This window comes from Balaenoptera musculus, chromosome 19 (assembly GCF_009873245.2).
Source record: "Balaenoptera musculus isolate JJ_BM4_2016_0621 chromosome 19, mBalMus1.pri.v3, whole genome shotgun sequence".
Classification (NCBI taxonomy): Eukaryota; Metazoa; Chordata; class Mammalia; order Artiodactyla; family Balaenopteridae; genus Balaenoptera; species Balaenoptera musculus.
This window is the reverse complement of record NC_045803.1, coordinates 59619901-59642787: the sequence shown is the minus strand read 5'-3', so window position 1 is coordinate 59642787 and position 22887 is coordinate 59619901. Positions and strand designations below refer to the sequence as shown.

At 51.4% G+C, this 22887-nt stretch overlaps 1 protein-coding gene across 5 annotated transcripts in view; it reads right to left on the bottom strand.

Moving 5' to 3' along the window:
* ZC3H18 (zinc finger CCCH-type containing 18) overlaps nt 1-22887 on the bottom strand; it is a 51084-nt gene that overhangs the window by 19510 nt on the left and 8687 nt on the right. For 3 of the 5 annotated variants that reach the window (XM_036833738.1, XM_036833739.1, XM_036833740.1), the window contains exons 3-9: nt 16105-16189; nt 15322-15393; nt 6756-6904; nt 6366-6458; nt 5409-5566; nt 2858-2975; nt 1244-1506 (exon numbers count right to left, since the gene is read on the bottom strand). In XM_036833738.1, the coding sequence (XP_036689633.1) occupies nt 1244-1506; nt 2858-2975; nt 5409-5566; nt 6366-6458; nt 6756-6904; nt 15322-15393; nt 16105-16189 (938 nt within the window). The remainder of the gene's footprint in view (nt 1-1243; nt 1507-2857; nt 2976-5408; nt 5567-6365; nt 6459-6755; nt 6905-15321; nt 15394-16104; nt 16190-22887) is intronic. The other 2 variants (XM_036833741.1, XM_036833742.1) reach the window with 1 other exon arrangement.

Below are 22887 nucleotides of genomic sequence, written 5' to 3'. Positions count from 1 at the left end.
GAAAAAATAAGAGGCCTTCCTTTAAAAAAAAAAAGAAGAAGAAGAAGAAGAAGAAAAGGGACATCATCAAGAAAGTGAAATGACAACCTACAGAATGGGAGAATGTAGCTGTAAAGTAGACATCTGATAAAGAAATTGTCCCTAGAAAATATAAAGAACTCTTACAACTCAAATTAAAAACCAAGCAAAGTATCTAAATAGACATTTCTCCAAAGAAGATATACAAACAGGCAACAAGCACATGAAAAGATGCTCCACGTTGTTAGTCATCAGGGAAATGAAAATCAAACCACAATGAGATACCGTTCCACAACCTCTAGGATGGCCAGGACCTAAAAAATGGGTAATAGTAAGTGTTGACAAGGATGAGGAAGAAATCCAAACCCTGACATATATCTGGTGGGAATGTGAAATAGTGCAGCTGCTGTGGAAGTTCAGCAGCTCCTCAAAAGGTTAAGCATATTTAGCACGTGACCCAGGAATTCTACTCCTAGATATACAGATACCTAAGAGAAATGAAAACTATGTCCACACAAAGACCTGTACATAAATGTCCACATTCACCGTCGCCAAAATGTCGGGACAGTCCAAGTGTCCATCAACGGACGAATGGATAGACAAAATGTGGTCCATCCACATAATGGGTTAGTATTTGGCTATAACGAGGAACAAGGTGTTGATAAATGCCACAAAGTGGCGGACCCTTGGAAAACATTATGCTAAGTGAAAGGAGCCAATCACAAAAGACCACACATTATATGACCTCATTTATATGAAACAAACCCACAGAGACAGAAGTGGATGAGCGGCTGCCAGGGGCCAGAAAATGAGAATGACAGCTAATGGGTATGAGGTTTCCTTCTGGGGGACAAAAGCGTTCTAAGATTGTGATGACGGCACCACGACTCTGTGACTATGGTAGAAACCACTGAAATTGGACACCTTCAATGGGCGCACGGCATGCTATGTGACTTACATCTCAACAAAGTTGTAAGACACACAGGACATACACACTTCAGCCCGCGCTATGATCTTCTGGAGAGGACCACGTATCCTGGGCTGGTACTCACACACGTGCTTGCGCTTCTGTTTCCAAAAGGCTGCCCGAAACCCCTGAGCCGGGCCCCCCTCCCAGGCCCTGGGCCTAGGGCCTCCTGCCGGCGCACAGCCCAGAGGCAGCAGGGAGGGCCGGCCCCCCCCCCGGGCCTCCAGCTCCAGCACCCCAGCTCTGGGAGCGCCTCACCTCGGTGGCTGCGGGGAGCGGGCCTTGGGCTTCTCCTTCTCCTTGTCGCGCTCCTTGTCGCGCTCGCGGTGCTGTCTGTCCTTCTCGTCCCGCTTGGCGCGCTCGCGCTCCCACTCCTCCTTCCGCCGCTGCCGCTCCTTGTCCCGCTCGCGCTCCCGCTCCCGCTCGCGCTCCCGCTGCCGCCGCTCGCGCTCCCGGTCCCGCTCCCGTTCGCGCTCCCGCTCCCGCTGTCTGTTCTCTCGCTCTCGTTCCCGCTCCCTTTCCTTCGTGGAAAAGCCAGACATACGCACATGCCACGATTAGCCACTAGGAAGGGGAGGCGCGGGGAGGACACACGAGAGCAGGAGGAGGAGACAGAACCGCCGGGGCGGGGTCTTGTTTCAGCGCTAGAAACGGACTTGAGGCCACGTGGCGGGGGTGGGGGGCGCCCTGCAGAGCCTGCCCTTCCAACATCAGCACCCAGGCCGCTGGGAGCTGGGCAGACCTCTCTGGCCTTAGCTCTTGTCGAGGGATGGAGATGACTGAGCTCTGCACAGGCAGCCTGGCCCTGGGGCACCGGGGGACGTGGTGGCAGGGACCCCAGCAGGTCCTGCTCCCTTCGAGGCTGCCCCGGCTGTCACGAGGCACCTGGAACCGCAGGCCGGCCCCAGCGAGGAGTCTGCTTTGCCTGCCGGGGAGAGGGCACAGCGTGGTCAACCAGGGGCCCCTTCTCACCACAAGCTCACCATCTGATGGGCTCCCGGACAGTCACTCCCTTTGCTCCAAAAAACTCACGAATACGACTTAAGTCGTGGCACAAAAACTGCTACCCTGCTTTTTTTTCTCTTTTTTTAAATAAAGTTATTTATTTTTGGCTGCACTGGGTCTTTGTTGCTGCACGCAGGCTTTCTCTAGTTGCGGCAAGCGGGGGCTACTCTTCATTGTGGTGCATGGGCTTCTCATTGCGGTGGCTTCTCTTGTTGTGGAGCACGGGCTCTAGGCGTGTAGGCTCAGTAGTTGTGGTGCACGGGCTTAGCTGCTCCGCGGCATGTGGGATCTTCCCGGACCAGGGCTCGAACCCGTGTCCCCTGCATTGGCAGGCGGATTCTCAACCCCTGTGCCACCAGGGAAGCCCTGCTAACCTGCTTTTAACAGATCTCTTCCAAGTGGCAGCTTCACACCAAAAGCATAGAGTCAGGGACTCAGAGACTGAAGTGCATGTGTTCACAAATCGACTACATGTCAGAGAAGCAGCAACAGCAATGGCTGTAAGTGGCCCAGGCAGCCGGCGCATGAGGCGGCACGACCCGTGAAGGGTGGTCCTAAGGAACCTGACAGAGTGATGTGCTCAAGAGGGTGGGACACACCCCGTGCCACTGGCATCAGTCACCCAACCAGCAGCTCCGGTGAGAAACAAAGCAAGAGCACAGACCAACCCAAGGAAGGATCTGTTCAAATCACCACAAAGTTAGTCCACGGACCCGAATTAGTTCTCCACGAACAGTCAAGCGGGGCTTGAAATTAGTACACCACGCCCACACAATTAAGCTCATATAAAGTCCTATAAATAAAAAAGGGATGATTTTAATGGGTCCATCAGTGAAGTTCTGACCTACACGCATAAGACCCACATACCCGGTAGTTATGGTACGGCTCCGCTTCTGTGTACTGCACCCGGAAATTCTCGTACTGCCCGCCACGCCAGAACCGCTCTATCTCATAGTCGTAATAAGGGTCTGCGTAAGGCTCAAGTCTGGAAAAAGAGCAAGTAAAAGTCAAGCTTATCGCTTAGGAATATTAATGCAAAAACATTACATAAAATATTTGCAAAGATTCAGATACCACATTAAAAAAAAATAACACACCACCATTGCAAGGCTGAGTCAATATTAGAAAATGAACATACTAAAGAAAATCACAGACCTACAGAGAAAAGTCACAGGATTACACCTACAGATGATGAAAACGTTTGTGACAAAAATCCAATACCCCTTTCTCAATGAAAATAGGAAGTGATCCTTTCTTAACGTGATAACATGTTTTTATACACTTTAGAACTGAAGCCAGCACCTAACTTATCGGGAACAGGGAGGCATTCCCGTTAAGATCTGGACGGGCTGAGGAAGCCCAGTGCCTCTCAGGCAGCCCACCCGTGTGCTGCAGGCACCGCCGTGGTCAGACTACAGGAGACCCCAGAACCACCTCAATCTGCACATTAAATGATGCTGTACACGAAAAGCCAAGACACGACGGTGAAGCCGATTCAAGTGGCCAGAGGAGCCCAGTAAGGCAGATGCAGAGAACTTAACATACAGAAACCAACACCCTTATGTGCATAGATAATAACCAGTCAGGAGACAGAGGGTACAGAAAACCCCTCTTACACTAGCAAGAAAGAAGGAAACATATTTAGGAACAAAATTCATTTAATCAGAAACGTGCAGAACCTGTTTGAAGAAAACTTTAGCACTCTTGAAAGACACAAAAGCACGTGTGAATAAATGAGACCACCTCCCTTGTCTTTGGAAAGGACAACTGAACATCACCAAGAAGTCAGTTAATTTACAAAGCCCTTTGTTAATTTACAAATTTAGGGCAATCCCTGTAAAAACGTTGATGAGATTCTTTATGCAGCTAGACAACTGATCCTCAGGTTCACATGGACACCAAAACATGTAAGACCAGCCAAGAAACCATGGGAAAGACAAGACACACCCTCCGAGGGACTTCCCTGGCAGAACAGTTGTTAGACGCCGCGCTTCCACTGTAGGGGGCACGGGTTCGATCCCTGGTCGGGGAACTAAGATCTTGCATGCCGCACGGCGCGGCCAAATAATAGAAAAAGGAAAAAAAGAAAAAAAAGACACACCCTCCGCGACCTCACAACATCACAGAAGGCCCGGCCCGTGAAGAAACAGACCCAAAGAATAAAACAGAAGGTCCGGGAGCAGACCCCTGTGTGGGTGATAAAGGTGGGCCTTCAATCACACGGACAGGACAGCTGACTAAGCCCTGGGAAGAGGCAAGAGGCGGCCCCAGCTCCCACACACACAGACCCAGAGGACCTGCACAGGTCCCTGACTCAAACCCTGGGTGGCGTGCAGGGAAGGGAAGTGTACACCAGCAGCAGATGGCCCTGGAGGCTGTTTCAGGGACTTCTTGGCTCCAGACTGACCCTTCCCGTTGGGTAAACTGGCGGGGGAAACAGAGACGCCCAGAGCTTGCAGAGGCCGGAGGCCCCCGCCAGGCCGTGCTGCATCTGTGTGGCCTGCAGGGGCTGCTTTCTAGGAAATCTCTCCCCCAGCACTTGTGGGGTGCTGGCGGGGTGACCTGGGCTGGTCTACCAAGTGACACAGCTGTTTCTCATTCCCAACAGCCAGACGCCTTCCTAACGCTCCAACCCTCACGCCGCACAGGCAAGCACTGGTGATCTTGGAAACGCAGAGCCAACCCTACGTCCTTTTTCTCAGCCTCTGACTGTGATTTCAGGCAGAAATCAGTGGTTGTGCTTTGCAGCAGCAAACCTCCACGCACGGTGTCACTGTGAGGTAAGACGATGCTGGAGCCGGCCTGCTCAGGAGAGGCCTGGCCCGCTCGGTCCTGAGAGGGGAGTGCAAGAAAGCGGCACCTGCCCCGGAGCAGGCGTGCTGCGAGCTGAGGGCTGTACTTGGGACGCTACATAGCTCCTCAAGAGCTGACAGGTGTTTCAACCCCATGTACTTCTGCAATTTGTTTTCAAAGACCCCTGATAAAATGTCTGGAAGAAACAATGAAGAAACCTGCCATACTCCCGGATTTTAGTGACAAATTTCACAGCTTTTCCTGGTCCCTGGGGAACTTGGGGAAAAGTGGGGAGGACACTCACGGGGCCCCAGGGGCTTTAGGAGCAGCTGTAAAACCTCTCCGAGCTCTCGGAGGAACCCAAACGGGCGTGAGGCGCCCTGCAGTCACAAGGCCCAGGCACGGAGCTAAAACGTGTCCTCCCCAGAAGCAAAACAACAAGGAAAGTCAGCTGCAAACTGCCTGAAACGCTCTCGGGGAGGCCATCCTGAGGCCAGCGGGTGGCCAGGCCCCCGCGCGCCCTGGGTAGCCTCGGCGCTGCTGCTCTCCAGGGTGCAAGCCCCACGCAGCTGGGGACACTGAATCCTCTCTCAACAGGGAAGGAAGAGGCAGAGCCGTTCCTTACGCTGCGTCTCTGACATCCCTCGTGATCCGATAGTTCCAGTCTCGGAAAACTTCGTTTTCTTTGTCAAACTCCCGTTCATCTTCACCAATGGTCACCGTAAACCTTTTCTCTTCAAAGTCAGGCTCTTGTTCTTTTCGAATGGTTGCTTTTTTTAAAACCTACCATTTTAAGAAGAGAGAAGCCAACACCAGTTACTGTTAGGAAGACAGAGGGGATCCTGTCCCGACTGACCCCGGCAGCCTGGGCTGGAGTGGCAGGAGAGCACGACCGAGCACTCACTGGGGACACGCCTAAGCTCCGTGCTGGGGGTGGACACGGGACCCCACGCACCCTTCTGGGGAACGGGGGCGCCCCGTCCCTGCAGACACAGTGAACCCTGCACTCAGCACACACCCAGGTCTGGGAAGAGGGGACGGAGTGGTGACTCCCTGTTCCCAGTGCTGGCACTGAACCAGGGGGCTCCAGACGTGCCCTCAGAGGGGAGGCAGGTAGGTGTGCTCCGGGCAGGAGAGGCACTGGGAGCGGGTCAGGGCTGGGGGCGGGGAGCGTGTGCTGAGGGCAGGAACAGCTTTGCCTCAGTCTGCCATCTCCCTGAGGGGAAGGCAGGCCCAGAGCCAAGAAGGGTAAGCCCGGGCCCCTGGGCCGGGTGCGGCCTGGAGTGTTGGGGGAGAGGGGAGGCCGGCGTAGCACCGCTTCTCCAGACGCAGAGGCCGCAGGGAGCGCGGGAGCGCTAAGGCTCTGGGGAGTGCCTCCACGGGGCCGGGGGCTGCAGCCCTGGCTCAGGCACGGCCCGATGCACTGCGAGCCCCAGGAAGCCCGTGGGCCGCGTTCCTGGTGGGGCCTCCCTGGCCGCCTGGGCTCTGTCACGCCCCAGCAGGCCTCGGAGAGACAGAAAGGCTAGTTGTGCGCGAGGACCGCCACTAGTTTTCTTCTCGGGTTTTCTGCTGATTCCGTTACCTCCTTTGCATGCCGGAGTCCTCGCTCCCAAGCACTCTCTGTAGGGGGCTCTGGAGGGGGTGGGGGCAAAATTTCATCAACTACTGGCCCACCCTATTAAAAAACGAGAAGGGAAAAGTTAAGAGAGCAAGCAAACTTTAAAATCTACACAGAAACGGGGGAGCCAGAACACCAAGGAGAACACCAGCCGGCTACCACCTGCTCTCTCCTCCAAGCCTGCCTCCGCCCCATCCAGCTGCCCTGAGCCTGGGGGGCCTCTACCTGGAGACACCAGAGTAGCTAGAAGGCGGAAACGCCTGCCATACAAGGCGTATTAGCGTGCTTTGAGTCGGAGAGTCACAAACAGAGCTTAGGTGTGATTTGCTAGCAATGAAAGAGGTGTTCACGCACCCACGGGTTGGCAGGCATCAGAGGGTGAGGTCCGAGAGGCGGGGCACCGTTGGGCGGGAAAGGTTCGGCTTTGGTGATGAGGGAGTAGTTGCCCTTGTCGTTGACTCCAGGGTGTATAAACCTGCAGTTCATGCCCCAGGTACAGTTCCCTACGGAAATAAAAGCCAGGTCAGAAGGGGCGCCCGGCCCAAGCGCACAGGTCAGCTTCCCCCTGCTCCCGCGGCGCCGGGCCAGGCTGCCAGGCAGCAGGCCGAGCGCGGTCCCGGCCACCCCACGAGGCCACAGCAGGCAGGCCTGGAAGGTCTGGGACCGTCCTGCGAGCGGCACCTCCTAAAGGGCTCCCGCAGGGCCCCTGTCCCACGGTCACCGTAGGAACACTTCATTTCCCCTGAAACAGAGAAGCCCGAGAGCGCCCCGATGATCGGGACGGCCCTGCCTTGGGGTTTGCTGCTCAGGACACATGTGCCCTGGGGAGCGTGCAGGTGCACGGACAGGGTTGTTATTCTGACTCAAAAGACTGCCCGTACTGAAACAGAAAGCAACCAGAAGCACAAAAATGATCAGAATTCTGCACGTTTATGCCAGGGTGATCTTTACCAGCTCTGTACATTTGCATTTCTCCTACCAAACCACTTCAGGCTATTTCTGGTACTTAAAAAAATGCGTTAGAGAGAAAACACATAGACAGATTGGGTGTTTATACTTTACAACAAAGAATTAAGAAGGTCAACTTTTAGCATTATTCAGCAACAGAAACCAAGATTATTCAAGAAAACCACTTGACTTTTCAGCACAGGAGGCAAGAAGTCTACATTTTAAAATTAATTACTGAGTGAATTACTTTTTTTTTTAAATTAATTTATTTATTTATGGCTGTGTTGGGTCTTCGTTTCTGTGCGAGGGCTTTCTCTAGTTGCGGCTAGTGGGGGCCACTCTTCATTGCGGTGCGCGGGCCTCTCACTGTCGCGGCCTCTCTTGTTGCGGAGCACAGGCTCCAGACGCGCAGGCTCAGTAGTTGTGGCTCACGGGCCTAGTTGCTCCGTGGCATGTGGGATCTTCCCAGACCAGGGCTCGAACCCGTGTCCCCTGCATTGGCAGGCGGATTCTCAACCACTGCACCACCAGGGAAGCCCTGAGTGAATCACTTTTTTAAAATTTAATTTTTTGAATAGGTAATATGTACATAGGCTTAAAAAATAAATATGGCATACAATATCTAAGTGGTTTTAAAAAACATTTTCAATTGGTTAGCATGTAGTTAAATTGTAAGCCATCTTTTAATGTATATTCACTTCTAAACATGATATTCCATTTGAATGTTTCTGTCAACAAAATACGCTTTTTCTTGTATCATGTAAATTGTAGAGAAATAATCATTTGGTATTTAAAGAAACACTAAATTTTACCTTTTAAACATTATGAATATTTAAACTTGTATTTAAAACCAACTTAATAATGCTCCAAATTAAATATGAAATAAAGTATGCTTAAAAAAACTGCTTCTCTGAGAATGCAAAAATAACCAATTAACTTTTTAATTTCCAGAAGTGTCTGAGAGATCACATATAAGTCAGAGGCTGGGACATATACACTACAGGGGCTTCAAAATCCCAGAGACTCAGAGAGTTTCAAAGAAACCAGACTCTGCGGTCATGTCTCTAAATAAAGCAGTCCAGAACATCACACGCTTCTCCAGTGCATGACTCCTACAAACTCGCGTCAGAGTCCACACTGCTTATGGGGTTAAAAAGTCACAAAAGCTCATTGTAGAAAACTACAAGCACAGAATAGTATTAACAATATAAACCACAGCATTTCTATAATTTTTTAAAATCTAAAATAAATATGTGGGTAGCAGATAAATGAGTATTTGTGATTCTCTGTTCTTTTTGTATTTAACAAATTTTCAAAACAAAACAAAACAAGAACGTCACCCCTGAGCGCAATGACAACAAAGCTCTTCCGTCCCTCATGTTGGCAGGGGAGGGCGGTGAGCAGTGGTGAAACCGAGCCGCCCGCCCCGGGCCCCCGCTCCCAGAGGGCTAAGGTCCACACTGCATGTGTCTGGCCTCCAAAGAGAAGGAGGGGACTACTCCAGGAGGAAGTGTGGGCAGTCTACACACGGGCAAGGACAGATGTCCCACACCTGCAGGCAGGAAGAGCAGCAAGAATAGTGTAATCCCACCAGCCTTTTGGAAAGTGAATGTTTAATTGTGTAGAAAAAAGTCTGGAAGGATACACCCCAAACTGTTATTGTTTTGACTCTGTCAGCACATATTACTTTCATAATTTAAAAAAGCAATTTGTTCGGAAAAAAAATTCTCCAGGAAATGGAAGCAAAAATAGATCTACTGGTTTAAAAATTGTATAGTCTTCTGCTTCTAAATGAAACTTCACGAACACAAACTTTATGTGGACTGCGATTGTGCCTGGATGACTAACAGGCTTACTGTTGTGTAAGGACACTGCGTGCACAGGGATACGAGCCCAAAGGGAACGAGGGAGAGGATCTGGGAGTCCCCTGGCGGTCCAGTGGTTAAGGACGCGGCGCTCTCACTGCCGGGGCTCGGGTTCAATCCCTGGTCCGGGAACTAAGATCCTGCAAGCCTCGTGGCACGGCTGAAAAACCAAAAACCAAACAACAAAAAAAGGATGCAGCGTGGCAGCAGTGTGGTGCGGGGCGTGGTGAGGCACGGGAATGCAGGTCAACAAAGGCATCCCAATACTCAGAAAGGTACTCAGTGCTGTTTCCCCATCTCCAGGGCCCTGCACCAAAGGCAGTGACCCATTTGTGGGGGATCGATCGATCAGTCAATCAGTATATCCATCCCCATTTTTTTCCTGGTTGTATGATACACTCTGTGTTGAGCCCTGCTTTTCTTCACTATACAATAAATATACCTACAAAAAAGGAACCTGCAAGCTCAAAAGTAACAAACCCAAACTCTACCAGTGAAACAGACACATACACAGAGAAAGCCTACCTGAGCCTCAGCAGAAACCAAGGACCTGAACACAGAGACAACAGGAAAGGAAAACCCACCACACACAGCAGCCCAAGGAGCCCATCTCGCTCATGGTGTGAGGGGAGCTGAAAGTGCCTGTTTCTGCGGGCACAGGTGTGAGTGTGGCTGCCGGTGGGTCCAGAAACACTACAGACCTTAAAATTCTGACTGCTGGTCTGACTGGCGTCAGCGTGGTGCCTCCAGATGGCATTTATAAGCCGCGTGTCACCGCATTTGCAATGCGTCCCACTGCAACAGTGGAGATAATTTTACAATCTCTCTCTAGTTTCCATACAAAATGCTTGTTTCACACTAGAATTTTAAACAAAGACTTTCTTATTTCTAAATAAGACATAGTGGTCTTACTTAAATATTCCTTGGTCCCATTTCCTGTTAGTCGAAACAACTCAGAATAAGTAACAAATATAGGGATTGTCAAAGTAAAATAAAGAAGTTTAAAGTGCTTCATGGTTTTTAAAAATTACTTCCTAAAAGGAAGGCAGAATATATAAAAATCTAATAATTAAATATTAAAGACCAACCCAAGATCTACAAACGCTTATTCTAACACACATAAAATCCCATGAACTGTCGCATACAAACTTTTAATGAAAGAACACAAAAAACTCAAGTACTTTCCTATTTCACAGAGAACTGTGACAGACAACTACGGTCATATTGAGCAGTATTCTGAGCTATTTTAACTTCTTAAGGAATACAGTCATTATGGTAGCTGAAAGAATTAAAATAATTTCTGCGCTGCTTCTCTGTGAACATAGGCCAGTGGTTCCTGTAACTTTGTGGTCTCAGGACCCCCAAAGAGCCTTTGTGATGATTATATTTATTGATATTTAATAACTGATTATATTAATTGATATATTTATATTGGAAATTAAAACAGAAAATTTAAAGACATAAAATATAACGTATGTAATTTTATGTTAGCAATAATTGTTAACATAAAAGTTTTATGAAAACGTTTTAAGAATACTTAGCAATAGGAGTAGCATTATTTTCCTTTTTGCAAATCTCTTTAATTTGACATTAGAATGAAGACAGCTGGGTTCTCACAGACAACTGTGCCCTGCATCCCATCTGCTGTGCTGGGTGGCTTCAGAGAAGGAGGTGCGGCCGGCCTGCGGACACCCATGACAGCCTCTCCAGACACTGCGCGTCCTCTGAGGCTCCGATACAGCGAGCTGCAGTCCTGTCACTGAACCTCCCCGACTCCTGGGCGGAGGTCCACCAGTCCACCTTGCACTGTGAATGGCTTTCTACCCAGGTATGCTTTTGTGACACCACATGACAGTCATCTGGAAAAGTCATCAAACCCTGCGAAGCTGGCAAGTTCTCCAAAATTCTGATTTTCACTTGAGAGCCTGAACCTTATCATTAGCACAGTCACTGTCTTGGTCTCCTGGGTGTCCTGGAGGAGACGTGGCCATCTGGGCTCACAGCCACACCTGGCACGCCCTCCCTGTAGGCGCCCCTCATGCCTCAGTGTCAGCAGACGAGCTCCGTGAGCACTTGTAGTTTCGTCAGACGGAAGAGCGAAAAGACACACTGAGGGGCTGTGGTGGGGTGATGGAAATATTCTACATCTGGACTGTGGTGCTGGGTGCACAACTTGGTAAACTAATAAAAATCATTGGACATTTAAAACAGGTGAATTTTATGCCATTTAAATTATACTTCGACAAAGTTATTAAAAAAAAAAAAGACCTAGACCCAAAAATAAAGTTTAACTATGCATCTTCCTGCTCTATCCCGGATGTCATTTCTCGGTGCACATACAGTGGGCGACACCTGCCGACCGGCGCAGTGTTACTGTCATTAGAGCACTGACCTCAGGGCGCCCCTGGGTCTCAAGAACACACCTTGAGACCTGCTGCTTTAAACACAAGAGGATGCAGGGATTAAAAAATGGGCAGTAGGAACTTCCCTGGTGCTGCAGTGGTTAAGAATCCACCTGCCAATGCAGGGGACACGGGTTCGAGCCCTGGTCTGGGAGGATCCCACATCCCGCGGGGTAACTAAGCCCGTGCGCTACCACTACTGAGTCTGCGCTGTGGAGCCCACGAGTCACAACTACTGAGCCCGCGTGCCACAACTATTGAAGCCCGCGCGCCTAGAGCCCGTGCCCCGCAACAAGAGAAGCCACCGCAGTGAGAAGGCTGTGCACCGCAACGAAGAGTAGCCCCCGCTTGCCGCAACTAGAGAAAGCCCGCGCCCAGCAACGAAGACCCAATGCAGCCAAAAATAAATTAACAACAACAAAATAAGGGCAGTAAACATTTCTCAAAAGAAGATACACAAATGACCAAAAAGCACATGAAAAGATGCTCCACATCACTAATCATGGTGAAACGTAAATCAGAACCCTACCTCACACCCACGATGATACTATCACAAAATCGGAAAACAAGCGTTGGCGAGAAGAACCTGAACACTGTGCTCAGTGGTGGGATGCAAAGCGATGCAGCCATTGTGGACAACAGCAGGGTGGTTCTTCAAAATGTTAAAAACACAACCACCACCTGACCCAGCCATCCCACTTCCGAGTGTATACTCAAAAGATTTGAAAGCAGGGTGTCAGAGAGATGTTTGCACACCCATGTTCACAGCAGCATTATTCATAATAGCTAAAAAATGGAAGTAACCCAAATGTCCACTGATGGATGATGGGTAAGCAAAATGTGGTTCATCCACACAGTGGAATATTATTCAATCTTGAAAAGGAAGTAAATCCTGACACCTGCTACAGCCTGGATTAACCTTGAGGACACCATGCTGAGTGAAATAAGCCAGTCACAAATGGACAAATCCTGTAAGACTGTACTTCTATTAGGCACATGGCGTAGTCAAATTCATAGAGACAGAAAGGAGAAGGGCAGATGCCAAGGGCTGGGGAGCTAGTGTTTAATGGAGACAGTTTCAGTTTTACATGATGAAAGGAGTTCTGAAGATGGATGGTGGGATGGCCACAATGTGAACGCACTGAATGCCAATGAAACGTACACTTAAAAATGGCTAAGATGGTAAATTTTATATGTGTATTTCACCACAATTTAAAAAAAGGGAAAGCAAGAGGGAGGGAGAGAAAAAGGAGAGCAGGAAGGAGAGGACACAGGAGGCCTGGCCCACAGAACAGGCTGGGTGCTACTGACAGCTAGGTAATCAGAGACCCAAAGCAGAACACAGTTTAAAGAAAATGCTATTTATGCCTTTGTGGATAGAACTTCATGTCTTGATGACTCACCTAAATATAAGACAGGTAAAAATACACCATAAACAAGTACTGGTGTTTTAAAATGTTTCAATTTGTATTCCTAAGTACATTTTGTTGTCAATGGTCACAAATATCAATGTGTCCATTTGGGCAATTTAACAATAAACCTGCAGATCACAATAACAACAGAAATATAGCTAACAAACATTTTTTTTTTACAAACATTTTTTAAAAAGCATTTTCAAAGATATAATTTACATACCATAAAATACCCCCATTTAAAGTGCACAATTCAGTGGGTTTTAGTACATTCACAAAGTTGTGCAACCACTGCCACTACCTAATTCTAGAACATTCCATCCCCCTAAAGGAAACCCTGCACTCAATGACTACCCATCCCTCTCTGGCCTAGACAATGACTAACCTACTTTCAGTCTCTATGGATCTGCCCACTCTGGACAGTTCCTGTAAGTGGAACTGTACAATATGGGGCCTAGCGTGACTGGTTTCTTTTACTTGGCAGTGTCCTCAAGGTTCAACTGCGTTGTAGTATCAGGATGGACCACATTTTGTTTATCCGTTCATGAGCTGACGGACACTGGGGTTGTTTCCACACAGTCACGCAGCTGTTGTGTCTATGCTGCTAGTACGAGTCTCGGCGTGGCTCACGCCTTCATTTCTCTTGGACAGACACCCAGGAGGGGTGTGGCCGGCTCAGAGAGCAGCTCCGTTCGCCACACTCAGGAGGCCGCACCCAGGGCAGCCACACCGGCTCACGTTCACACCGGCTGGGTATGAGGTTCCACTTCCCCACATCCTCCCCAAACACGAAAAACTTCATTGTATTTTTAAAGTGACTCTCCTGCTACCGGAGAGAACTGAAACGCATTCATCTCAATTCAACACCAATCTTACAAACTGCAGGTAAGCAAAAACATTTACATCCAAAACCTTTCTCATAACTAAGAATAAGCAGGATATGTTCCAGAACACCCATCTCCTTCTGTACTCTGTACTCGCATTATTCTGTAGAATAAACAAACAGTATGGGGGAAAGGTGACTAAATATTAAAAAAATACATTCCTGAAACAAGTTACTGAACAGGCCCAACTAAACTGCAAAAAAGGCCACTTACCACTAGCTTCAGATTTTTCCACTGCGAAATGCCTGACCCACTGGTCTCACTCCCTGAAACCCCAACTGGGCGCTCAGTGTGACCTGGAGGCACCTCCCCTCCTCCTGTGATGTGACCCCCATACGTCCCTGGAGAGGGCACCCTGTCCTCGTCTGGCCAGGCGCCTCCCGATGACGCCGACCCCGCAGTGCCGCCACCAACTCCGCTTCACGGTGTGTGTGCTCCTGGGGCTAAATGCTGGAAAGTGCTTCCGCAGTGGGGCCCCAAGCACCTGGACCAGAGCCTCCGTGGCCTCCACAGTGGCTGCCGCTGCCTCCTGCCCTCGCTGCCACGGGGGCCTCCGGCTGCTCCTGGCCGATGGCCAGGTTTCTGAAGCACACGGTGTGTGGCCAGCGCTGACTGGGGATGACTGCAGTACATGTATGTGTATGTGTGCGATGACTGCAGTACATGTATGTGTATGCGTGCGATGACTGCAGTACATGTATGTGCATGCGTGCGATGACTGCAGTACATGTATGTGCATGCGTGCGATGACTGCAGTACATGTATGTGCATGCGTGCGTGTTCGTCTCCATCATTTTACTCCAGAAATTCCAGAGATGGGCTGACGTCATTATGAAAAAGAAGTCTTCGGCTTAAGTTTAAATTTTCTGAAATAATGACACTTCAAATACCAAAGCCGTTGAAGACCTGTAACAATTTACTTTCTACAAGGTACTGCACACGTATCTGCATCCTGAGGGCGGCTACGCTCCCGTCCCACGGGCACAGCGCACACGGCCACACACGGAGCCATCGCGCGGCCGTCTAACTCAGACGAGCCGGACTCCCCCACTCGGCAGCAACCAGCAGCACAGAATCAGCACGGCCGAGAGGACACGGCCCCGGCACACGCTGACCGGGGTCCCGAGCGTTCCTGTGCACCCTCATCCCTGGGTCACCTCGGGACAAGGGACGGGCTTGTTCGAGGCCACTCGTAGGACGGGGCTCCACCGCCCCCATGCCCCCCGTGCCCCCACCCCCGTGCAGGCAGCACGCAGCTCCCGTGAGCCTTGTCATGGCCGCTCTCTGCCCTCAGGGCCTCCCCTTCCCCTGGCTTCACAGCAGCATTCTGGATCCAGGAGAAAGGAGTCTGGCCTCCGGAGCAGGGGGACTGTGAGGTACTGAAGAGATGAATATCGTATATTTTGTACCTTTAACCTGGCCTCTGAATGGTATGGAATTTGGTATTGGTGAAGGAGGAGTGGACAGTGGTGTCACAACATCTGGAAAAGAAGTACAGGAAGCTCTTGTGAACGTTAGGCCGCATGGGTGGGCTGGGTCACTGTGCGAGGCATCTAGGGTCAGAGCAGGGCAGGAGAAGAACACCTTCCTGCCGTGCAAGGGAAACGTTCAATCACAGACGCACACCAGACGGTGCCGTGACACGTCTCCCCAGGCTTGAGTGCCCACTGCTCACCAGCCTTGTCACACTGCCACTGTCACAGCTACTTGACTCACTCTGTCCACTTTTCAGGAGGGAGGGGCCTTGCCGCCTTCAGAGGCCGACCCTCTCTATTTAGAAGTCCATTCCAAATGAAAGATATGCCTCTGAGACATCTTGCAGAAAGCGGCAACTCCCCTTACAGAGGTGGGAAAATGTCACAATTGGTGGCCGGGGCATTTGGCCTTATAAGAAGGACCACTTAGAAAAAGAGTTAGCATTGTCTACAGTGAAGATACAGGTCTGTGCTAGGCAGGTGGGCCTGGCATCCCAGGGTGAAATGAGCAGGCTGGCTCCCCTCCGAGAGAGGCATTAGAGCGACCACGAAAGGCCCACAGCTGACATCGATGCACTGCCGCTGCCGCCACAGACCGTCGCTGCCGGCCCTGAGAACTGCCCTGCACAGGCCCAGGGCTGAACCACCACCGCAGTCCCAGGAAAAGCCGAGGCCACACAAACGGGCCGCGCAAAGGCCCCTCACTCAGACAATTACCTTTCATGAAGAATCGGCAGGTGGGACGAGGCCTCACCTTCCTGTCACTGGGGTCCTTCACTTCACCCTCCTCCAGGTCATCATCCTGAAACAGAGGACAACGTGACTTGAAAAGAGACTTGTCTTCATGAGGGCTGAAGAGGCAGGAGGGGCATCTACCACCATGCACGGCCTTCACTAAACCAGAAAGGGTATTGTCACAACACTCAGGTCTTGGCCACTCATGTGGCCAAGTTCACGTACATTTTCCAAACCTTAGACTCCTCATCCACACAATGGGGATCTCTCAAAGCTTACCCACAAAAGTGCAGCATCACACAAGACCAACAACGTTCTGTGAAGTACGTGATGCATGATAAAAAGCAGGGTGTCATCACGTTTCTCTTAATTAGCAATTCTGGGCAGGAAATGGCTACACTTCAGGTGTTTAACATTTTTTACATTTAAACAAAATTCACAGGACAAAATATTTTATGTCCTTTAAATTAGACACTTTCTCTAATTGAAAAGTCTGGGGGCAAGGAGGAGGGAATTTAGGCGACTCAGGCCAGCGAGCGTATCCACCTTTCGCTTAGACCTGGGCCCTTCTCTTCTGGTTCTTGGTGCAGAGGTCCTAACCTTGGCTTTAGAATAACGCAGGAGGGTTTAAAGACCACAGCCCGGGGAGGGGGGGGGGGTCTCTCCCCCAGGGACTCCAAAGAGCAGCCTTGACTTGGACCACTGCTCTGCACCCTCCTCAGTCCCCGCCTGTGCCCCTGAGACCCCGCTCCGGGACCGCCCCCAGCTTGGGCAGGTATCCAGCGCCCTGCTAGCATAGCTAAGTAGGTAAGTCCAAGATGGAGCTCCTCACGGCCCCCCACCCCGCCCCCCCCGGTTCCCAGCCCATTCCAGAGCGCGCTCATGTGGTCCAAGCAAGGGATCACAAGCAGGGCAGCGGTGTGGGAGTCACCTGGACCTTTGTCTCCCCGTCTCCCACAGCACCACCCTCGTCCAAACTACTGCCCAGTCCCACCTGTCCGGGGGACTGCGTCCTGAAGGGCGTCCGCACTCCTGAACCCTTCCACGTGCTCCCCGCTGTGCCGTGACCTTTGCAGGTCTGGCCTGACCACACTCTCGCCTCTCTTCGCCGGCGTGGAACTCATCTCATGTCCAGGCCGCAGCTCGAGTCCCCTTCCTCAGGGCCCCCCATCTCCCTTCACAGCCGGTCCCACAGCGCCCTGCCCCTGGAGCACGGGTCCCAGCCGTCGTGGCTGCGCAGCCGGCCCCTGCCTTCTGCACACCACGGGTCACCGCTCCAAGCACAGCGTCAGGCTCAGAGTAAACAGCAAGTACTGCTGTTTACCGAATGAAGAAATACTGACGGCAAACCCTAGATTTATGATGACTTATTTTAAAGCTTAAATATTTGTATAATTTTTACCTTAAAAATACCAAGTTATTAAAAGGCATTTTATAACAGAAAACAACAGATGCCTCAGAGTTATATCCCTTAAAAGAGAGAGTCAGCAGAATTTCTTTGAGAGAGAAAGATTAAATAAGTTATTCAAGGTTTTTTTTTAAAGGTCCTGAGAATTTATTCATCTTATAACTGAAAATTTGTACCCTGTGAACAACATCTCCCCATTTTCCCGACCCCCCACATGATTTCAGTTTGAGGAAAATGTGCTGATTTTATGCTATATGACAGAAGACCCCGCCCTTCTGGTCTCCCAGCCGTGTTTTCCTTTCACTACTTCCCTCCCGGCATAACCTCAATGTGCTATTATCTATTACACAGGAGCTCACGTCTAAGTTGAGAGCAGACTCTGTTTGTTCTCATTAGAAAAACAAAACTCTTTTGAGAGGTCAGAACTCATTCAAATCCTCTGCTTCGTTTGGAAGTCAATGCACAGGAGTTGAAATGATGAGTACAGAGTGACTGCTTTTCAGAAATCAAGATTCAGTCAGTGCACGAGATGGGGTTAAAGAGGTGTTCCTGCAAAGATGTTACTCTCAATAGTCACAAGAGCAGCGAGGAGCCAGCTCCCTAGCTCAGGCGGGGAGCAGCCACCTGAGCCACGAGCCACCAGGGGGCGCTCTGCGGCTTCTCAGACGCCAGGCAGACGAAAACATCCACAAATCACTCAGCAGTCGAATACCCTCAAATGTCAACTAACTGTTCATTTAGTACAATGGCCTTTCAAGTGCTGGACAAACCAAAGGAGTTCTTAAATCTTATAAAGAGTTTCACGCAAATACGACTCAAGAAGGAGGTCTCTGAAGCCAGACTCCCAGCGCTCAGCTGCTGGACAGCCGTCCTGTCAGGTCAGGGCTGGAACTGTCAGGTGGGAATTCTGACGGGCAGCCCCTGATCCCGGAGCCAGCAGAGAGCAGAGGTCCAGCAAGAAGCAAACTGGTGGGTCTATAAACAGCTAAAACGGCACCAACAACTAACTCAGGGGGTGAGTGCCAGGCCCTCCACAGTTTACAAATCTAGGAGAACCACGGCAGCGTGTCCTTGGGGTGAGTGTGCACAGGGCATGGGGCACAGGGCAGCCTGGATCACACCTGCCACCATGACCGTGGACACGGCCCTCCGCCCCAGCTGTGCTCTCCCCGCCCGACCTTCTGAGCACCCAGAGCTCCCACCCGGGGCGCGAGTATCATCGTGATAGAAAAACCCCCTCAGAGGCAACACGTCAAAATGTGAGTGAGGGCTTCCCTGATGGCACAGTGGTTAAGAATCCGCCTGCCAATGCAGGAGACACGGGTTCGAGCCCTGGTCCGGGAAGATCCCACATGCCGCGGAGCAACTAAGCCTGTGTGCCGCAACTACTGAGCCTGCACTCTAGAGCCCACGAGCCACAACTACTGAGCCCACGCGCCACAACTACTGAAGCCTGTGCACCTAGAGCGCGTGCTCCGCAACAAAAGAAGCCACCGCAATGAGAAGCCTGCGCACCACAACGAAGAGTAGCCCCCGCTCACCACAACTAGAGAAAGCCCGTGCGCATCAAGGAAGACCCGACGCAGCCAATACATACATACATATATACATAAATAAATAAAATTTATAAAAAAAAAAAAAAAGTGAGTGAGCGGAGCATGGGTGACTTCCACTTTCTCCTTTGTGCAGGTTTTTATTTTCCTTAAAACGAAAACAAGGGCTTCCCTGGTGGCACAGTGGTTGAGAGTCTGCCTGCCAATGCAGGGGACATGGGTTCGAGCCCTGGTCTGGGAAGATGCCACATGCCGCAGAGCAACTAGGCCCGTGAGCCACAACTACTGAGCCTGCGCGTCTGGAGCCTGTGCTCCGCAACAAGAGAGGCCGCGATAGTGAGAGGCCCGCGCACCGCGATGAAGAGTGGCCCCCGCTTGCCGCAACTAGAGGAAGCCCTCGCACAGAAACGAAGACCCAACACAGCCATAAATAAATAAATAAATAAATAAATAAATAAATAAATAAACCCAAAGTTTTTTAAAAAAAAAAAAACCGAAAACAAAACCACAAAGCCTGTATATGTCCTCAAATAACAAAAAGAAGTCATTTCCCAGCCATCAGCTCCGCAGTCTCGGCAGATAAGGAAGCAAGACGCGGCACGTGCCCTGGAGCAGAGGCCCAGGCACCCACCGGGCCAACCAGGGGCTCCCTGAACCCTCGATTCTGCACCTGTGAAGTGGGGTAGCAATTCGGGTCTATAATCCCGCATTCACACCCTTTGGGGCCAGAGGTGATGTTCTGGCCTCAGAAAGGTGATCGGGTGGGTGGCGCGGCGCCCGGGACGGACAGTCATCCTCCTGTGAGGGGACCCGGGACCAGCCCACAGCGGGTAAACACAAAACCACAAACGGCCTCCACGGGTTCTGGCCCGGTCAGCCACTGGCAGAAGGAGAGCTTTCCCACCCCAGAACTCTGGGCTGCTCAGCTGAGCAGGGACAGTGGCCCGGGCCCCCCAACCGCCCCGAGGGGGGTGGCAGGCCTTACTTAGTCCCTTGCGGCCAGGCCACCACGGTTGCTTCCCCGGCTCCCACCAGGGGACAGTGCTGTGGATGTCCCCAGATCCCTAAGCCCGAGGCCTCACCTGCCTGGAAGCCCTTTGGCAGAAGATACTGTGTGTCCAGATGCGAAAGGAGGAGGTAGATGTGAACAGGAGAAAAGACAAAAGACCGCCTGCAAAGAAAACGCCTCCAAGTGTATCTGTCTGTGGCTGGGCCCAGAGCTACCACTTCTGCCCAAGGAGTCATGTGGCCCATCCACTCGGGGCGCGCCCCCCCGCCCTGTCTCTGAGCGCGCACCCTATCAGTGTGACAGTCACTGACAAAAGGAGGAAGGGAACAAACTACGCCACGCTTTCCCAAGGGGATGGCACACTCCAGGTGGCTGTAGTTCTGTCAACCAGATGACAAGCGAGATATAAAAAGAGAACCAAGTCCATAAGCGGAGGAGACAAAGGATGGACCAAAGATGGAAGGCCTCGAGTCTGTTAAGGTGAATCACAGAGCCACGAAGGAAGGGGGTCTGTGTGCGGAACTCAGCAGGGGTGCGAGAGTGAGCCAGGCAGGCCTCACACGGCCGCTTGCTCCGTCTGCCTGTCCTAAGTGTGGCTTCGTGCACAGGTGAGACCGCTGACGAAGTCGAACTCACCCGCGCTTCAGCTGTCGGTTGTCGGGGACCCTCGGCCCCCGTCCACAAATAAGCCGGGTGCTATAAATAGTTGGTCCACAATCCTGTTTGCAAAATCCCATCCCCACCGCAGCAGGGAGTGGCACTTCCAGAAAGGCATTTGTATCTGAAGGTAGCACACCAAAACATATAAAAGTAATTCAAGGCCTGAGTTACAAACTATGTGGTTCAGACAAAAGAATGTCAAAGGTTTATTGTACAAATTGATGCCACTATCAAGGAAACCACTAAGAGAGCAGAAAAGCTGCGGAGGGTGGGGGTGACTCCCCCCCAAATCAATTCACCTGTCCCAGTGACCCAAAATCTACAAGGGAAAAAAGAGGGACAGTGTACCCCGACAGGAGAGAAAAGTGCTTCTCAGTTAACAGGAGGATAAACCACAGGGCCTTTTAGACGCTTCCACTCAGCTGGCCGTTCCCAGCAATTCCAGGCCTGGATGCTGAGGGGAGACGGGAAGCGAAGTGCAGGAGGGGCCCTGGGAACGGTGAGCCTCTTTGAAGAGTCAGCGGGGCTGCCAAGACCCCTGCCAGACGTGGACAAGCTCAGGGGCCTCAGTGAACGCACACTTGCGAGGTGTGAGCCAAACGGCCCTTTTCTTCTGCATAAAACATCCAGGTAGTCCACTTCTGATACCAAAAAACGTGCTTGAAAGCAATGGGGAAAAGGCCCCCTGGGACGGATGCTTTCCACTTGGACCAGAGGCTACTTGGCAGGGATTTAAACTAAAGGGGACCAGGCCAAAGGCCTGTCAGAAGCAGGCTGCTCACGGACCCAAGTGCACACCTCTGGCTCCCTTTCCATCTTGGGAGAGAAAGATACAGGAGTGTGTGCTTGCGGGACCGTGGGGCAAACTCTCTAGCCGAGATTCTGACAAGGACGGACGGACGGGAACTGGGACGGAGAGAGCAGGAGAAGCGAACCAGCAGTAGTTTTTCAATACGAGCTAATGTGTATCTACACTGGGTTCTTCCAACAGCGGCTAGTGCTGGTGCTGGTCACCCACACGCAGTGCTTGAACTGCCTCTTTATGCGAATGGCTCTCCAGTGTAGACCTTCCACCCACTGCCACCCCCATCTCAACGGCACTCAACTTCAACACGCCCCAAAGCAGCTGGAGTTCGCCCATCTGCTTAGAGGGCAGTTACCGGCTGCCTCCAAAGTGCCAGGTCCTGGGAATAGAGGGGGAAAGCCATGCAGGTCCCAGACTTAGGGAACCTGTGTTCTTGGAGGTGTGGGCACGGAAGAGCAACAGAAACAAACACACTAATGACCCAATCAATTCAGACTGTGGAAGCCCAGCAAAGGCACTGAGCCAGAGGTAACAGAGTCAGGGGCAGGAGGCAGAGCCTGCAGAAAGGAGGTGACATGGAAGCCAATGGTTAAAGGATGGGGAGAAGCCTGGAACGCAGGCGGGCACAGGCAAGGGCAAATGAACCAAGGGGCTCCTGGAAGGCAGGTGTGCTCCCATGAGGGCCCAAGTCTCCATTCATAGCGCCCACTCCCGTTTAGGCCTGCCTATCCCTGAGGGGTGATGGGCTCTGCCCTTCCCAGTTACACCCCCAGCGTGTTACAATGAGCCTGACACACTGCAGGGTCCGTGGGGCTGTGTGTGGGAAGGGCAGTGCCGCCCCGTGGCTGAACGAAGCTGTGCTCTGGTCCCAGCAGCCTGCGGGTCCAGTAGGGCTGGGAGGCCCTTGCGAGAGGTGCCAGGCAGGCACAAGCCAAACCAAACAACCATCTAGGATCAAGTGGGCAAGAAAGTCAAACTGGATTTCTACTTCACCTGCCGTTTCTGGGGGAAACCAGCAAACCTCCAGATGATGGGTGCTTTCCCGGGCCAGCTCAGTTCAACCCATGTCCCACGCCACCACATCTAAGTGTGGCAGGAAAGCCCGGGAGTGCGATGACAGCAAGGCCCCCCGGGACCTGCAGGGAGACACCTGTCCACAGATGATCATGGAAAGGCAGGAAAGTAGATGAATTTTCCCGTACAGCTTATTCAACAGTTGAAGCAAGAAGAGCTTGCAACTGGTCCTTTCTTAGTGGGAAACAGACTGCCCAGAACCGCCGGCCACAGCACCCCAGTCATCAGGAGCCCCTCAATCCTTGGTGGCAGGATG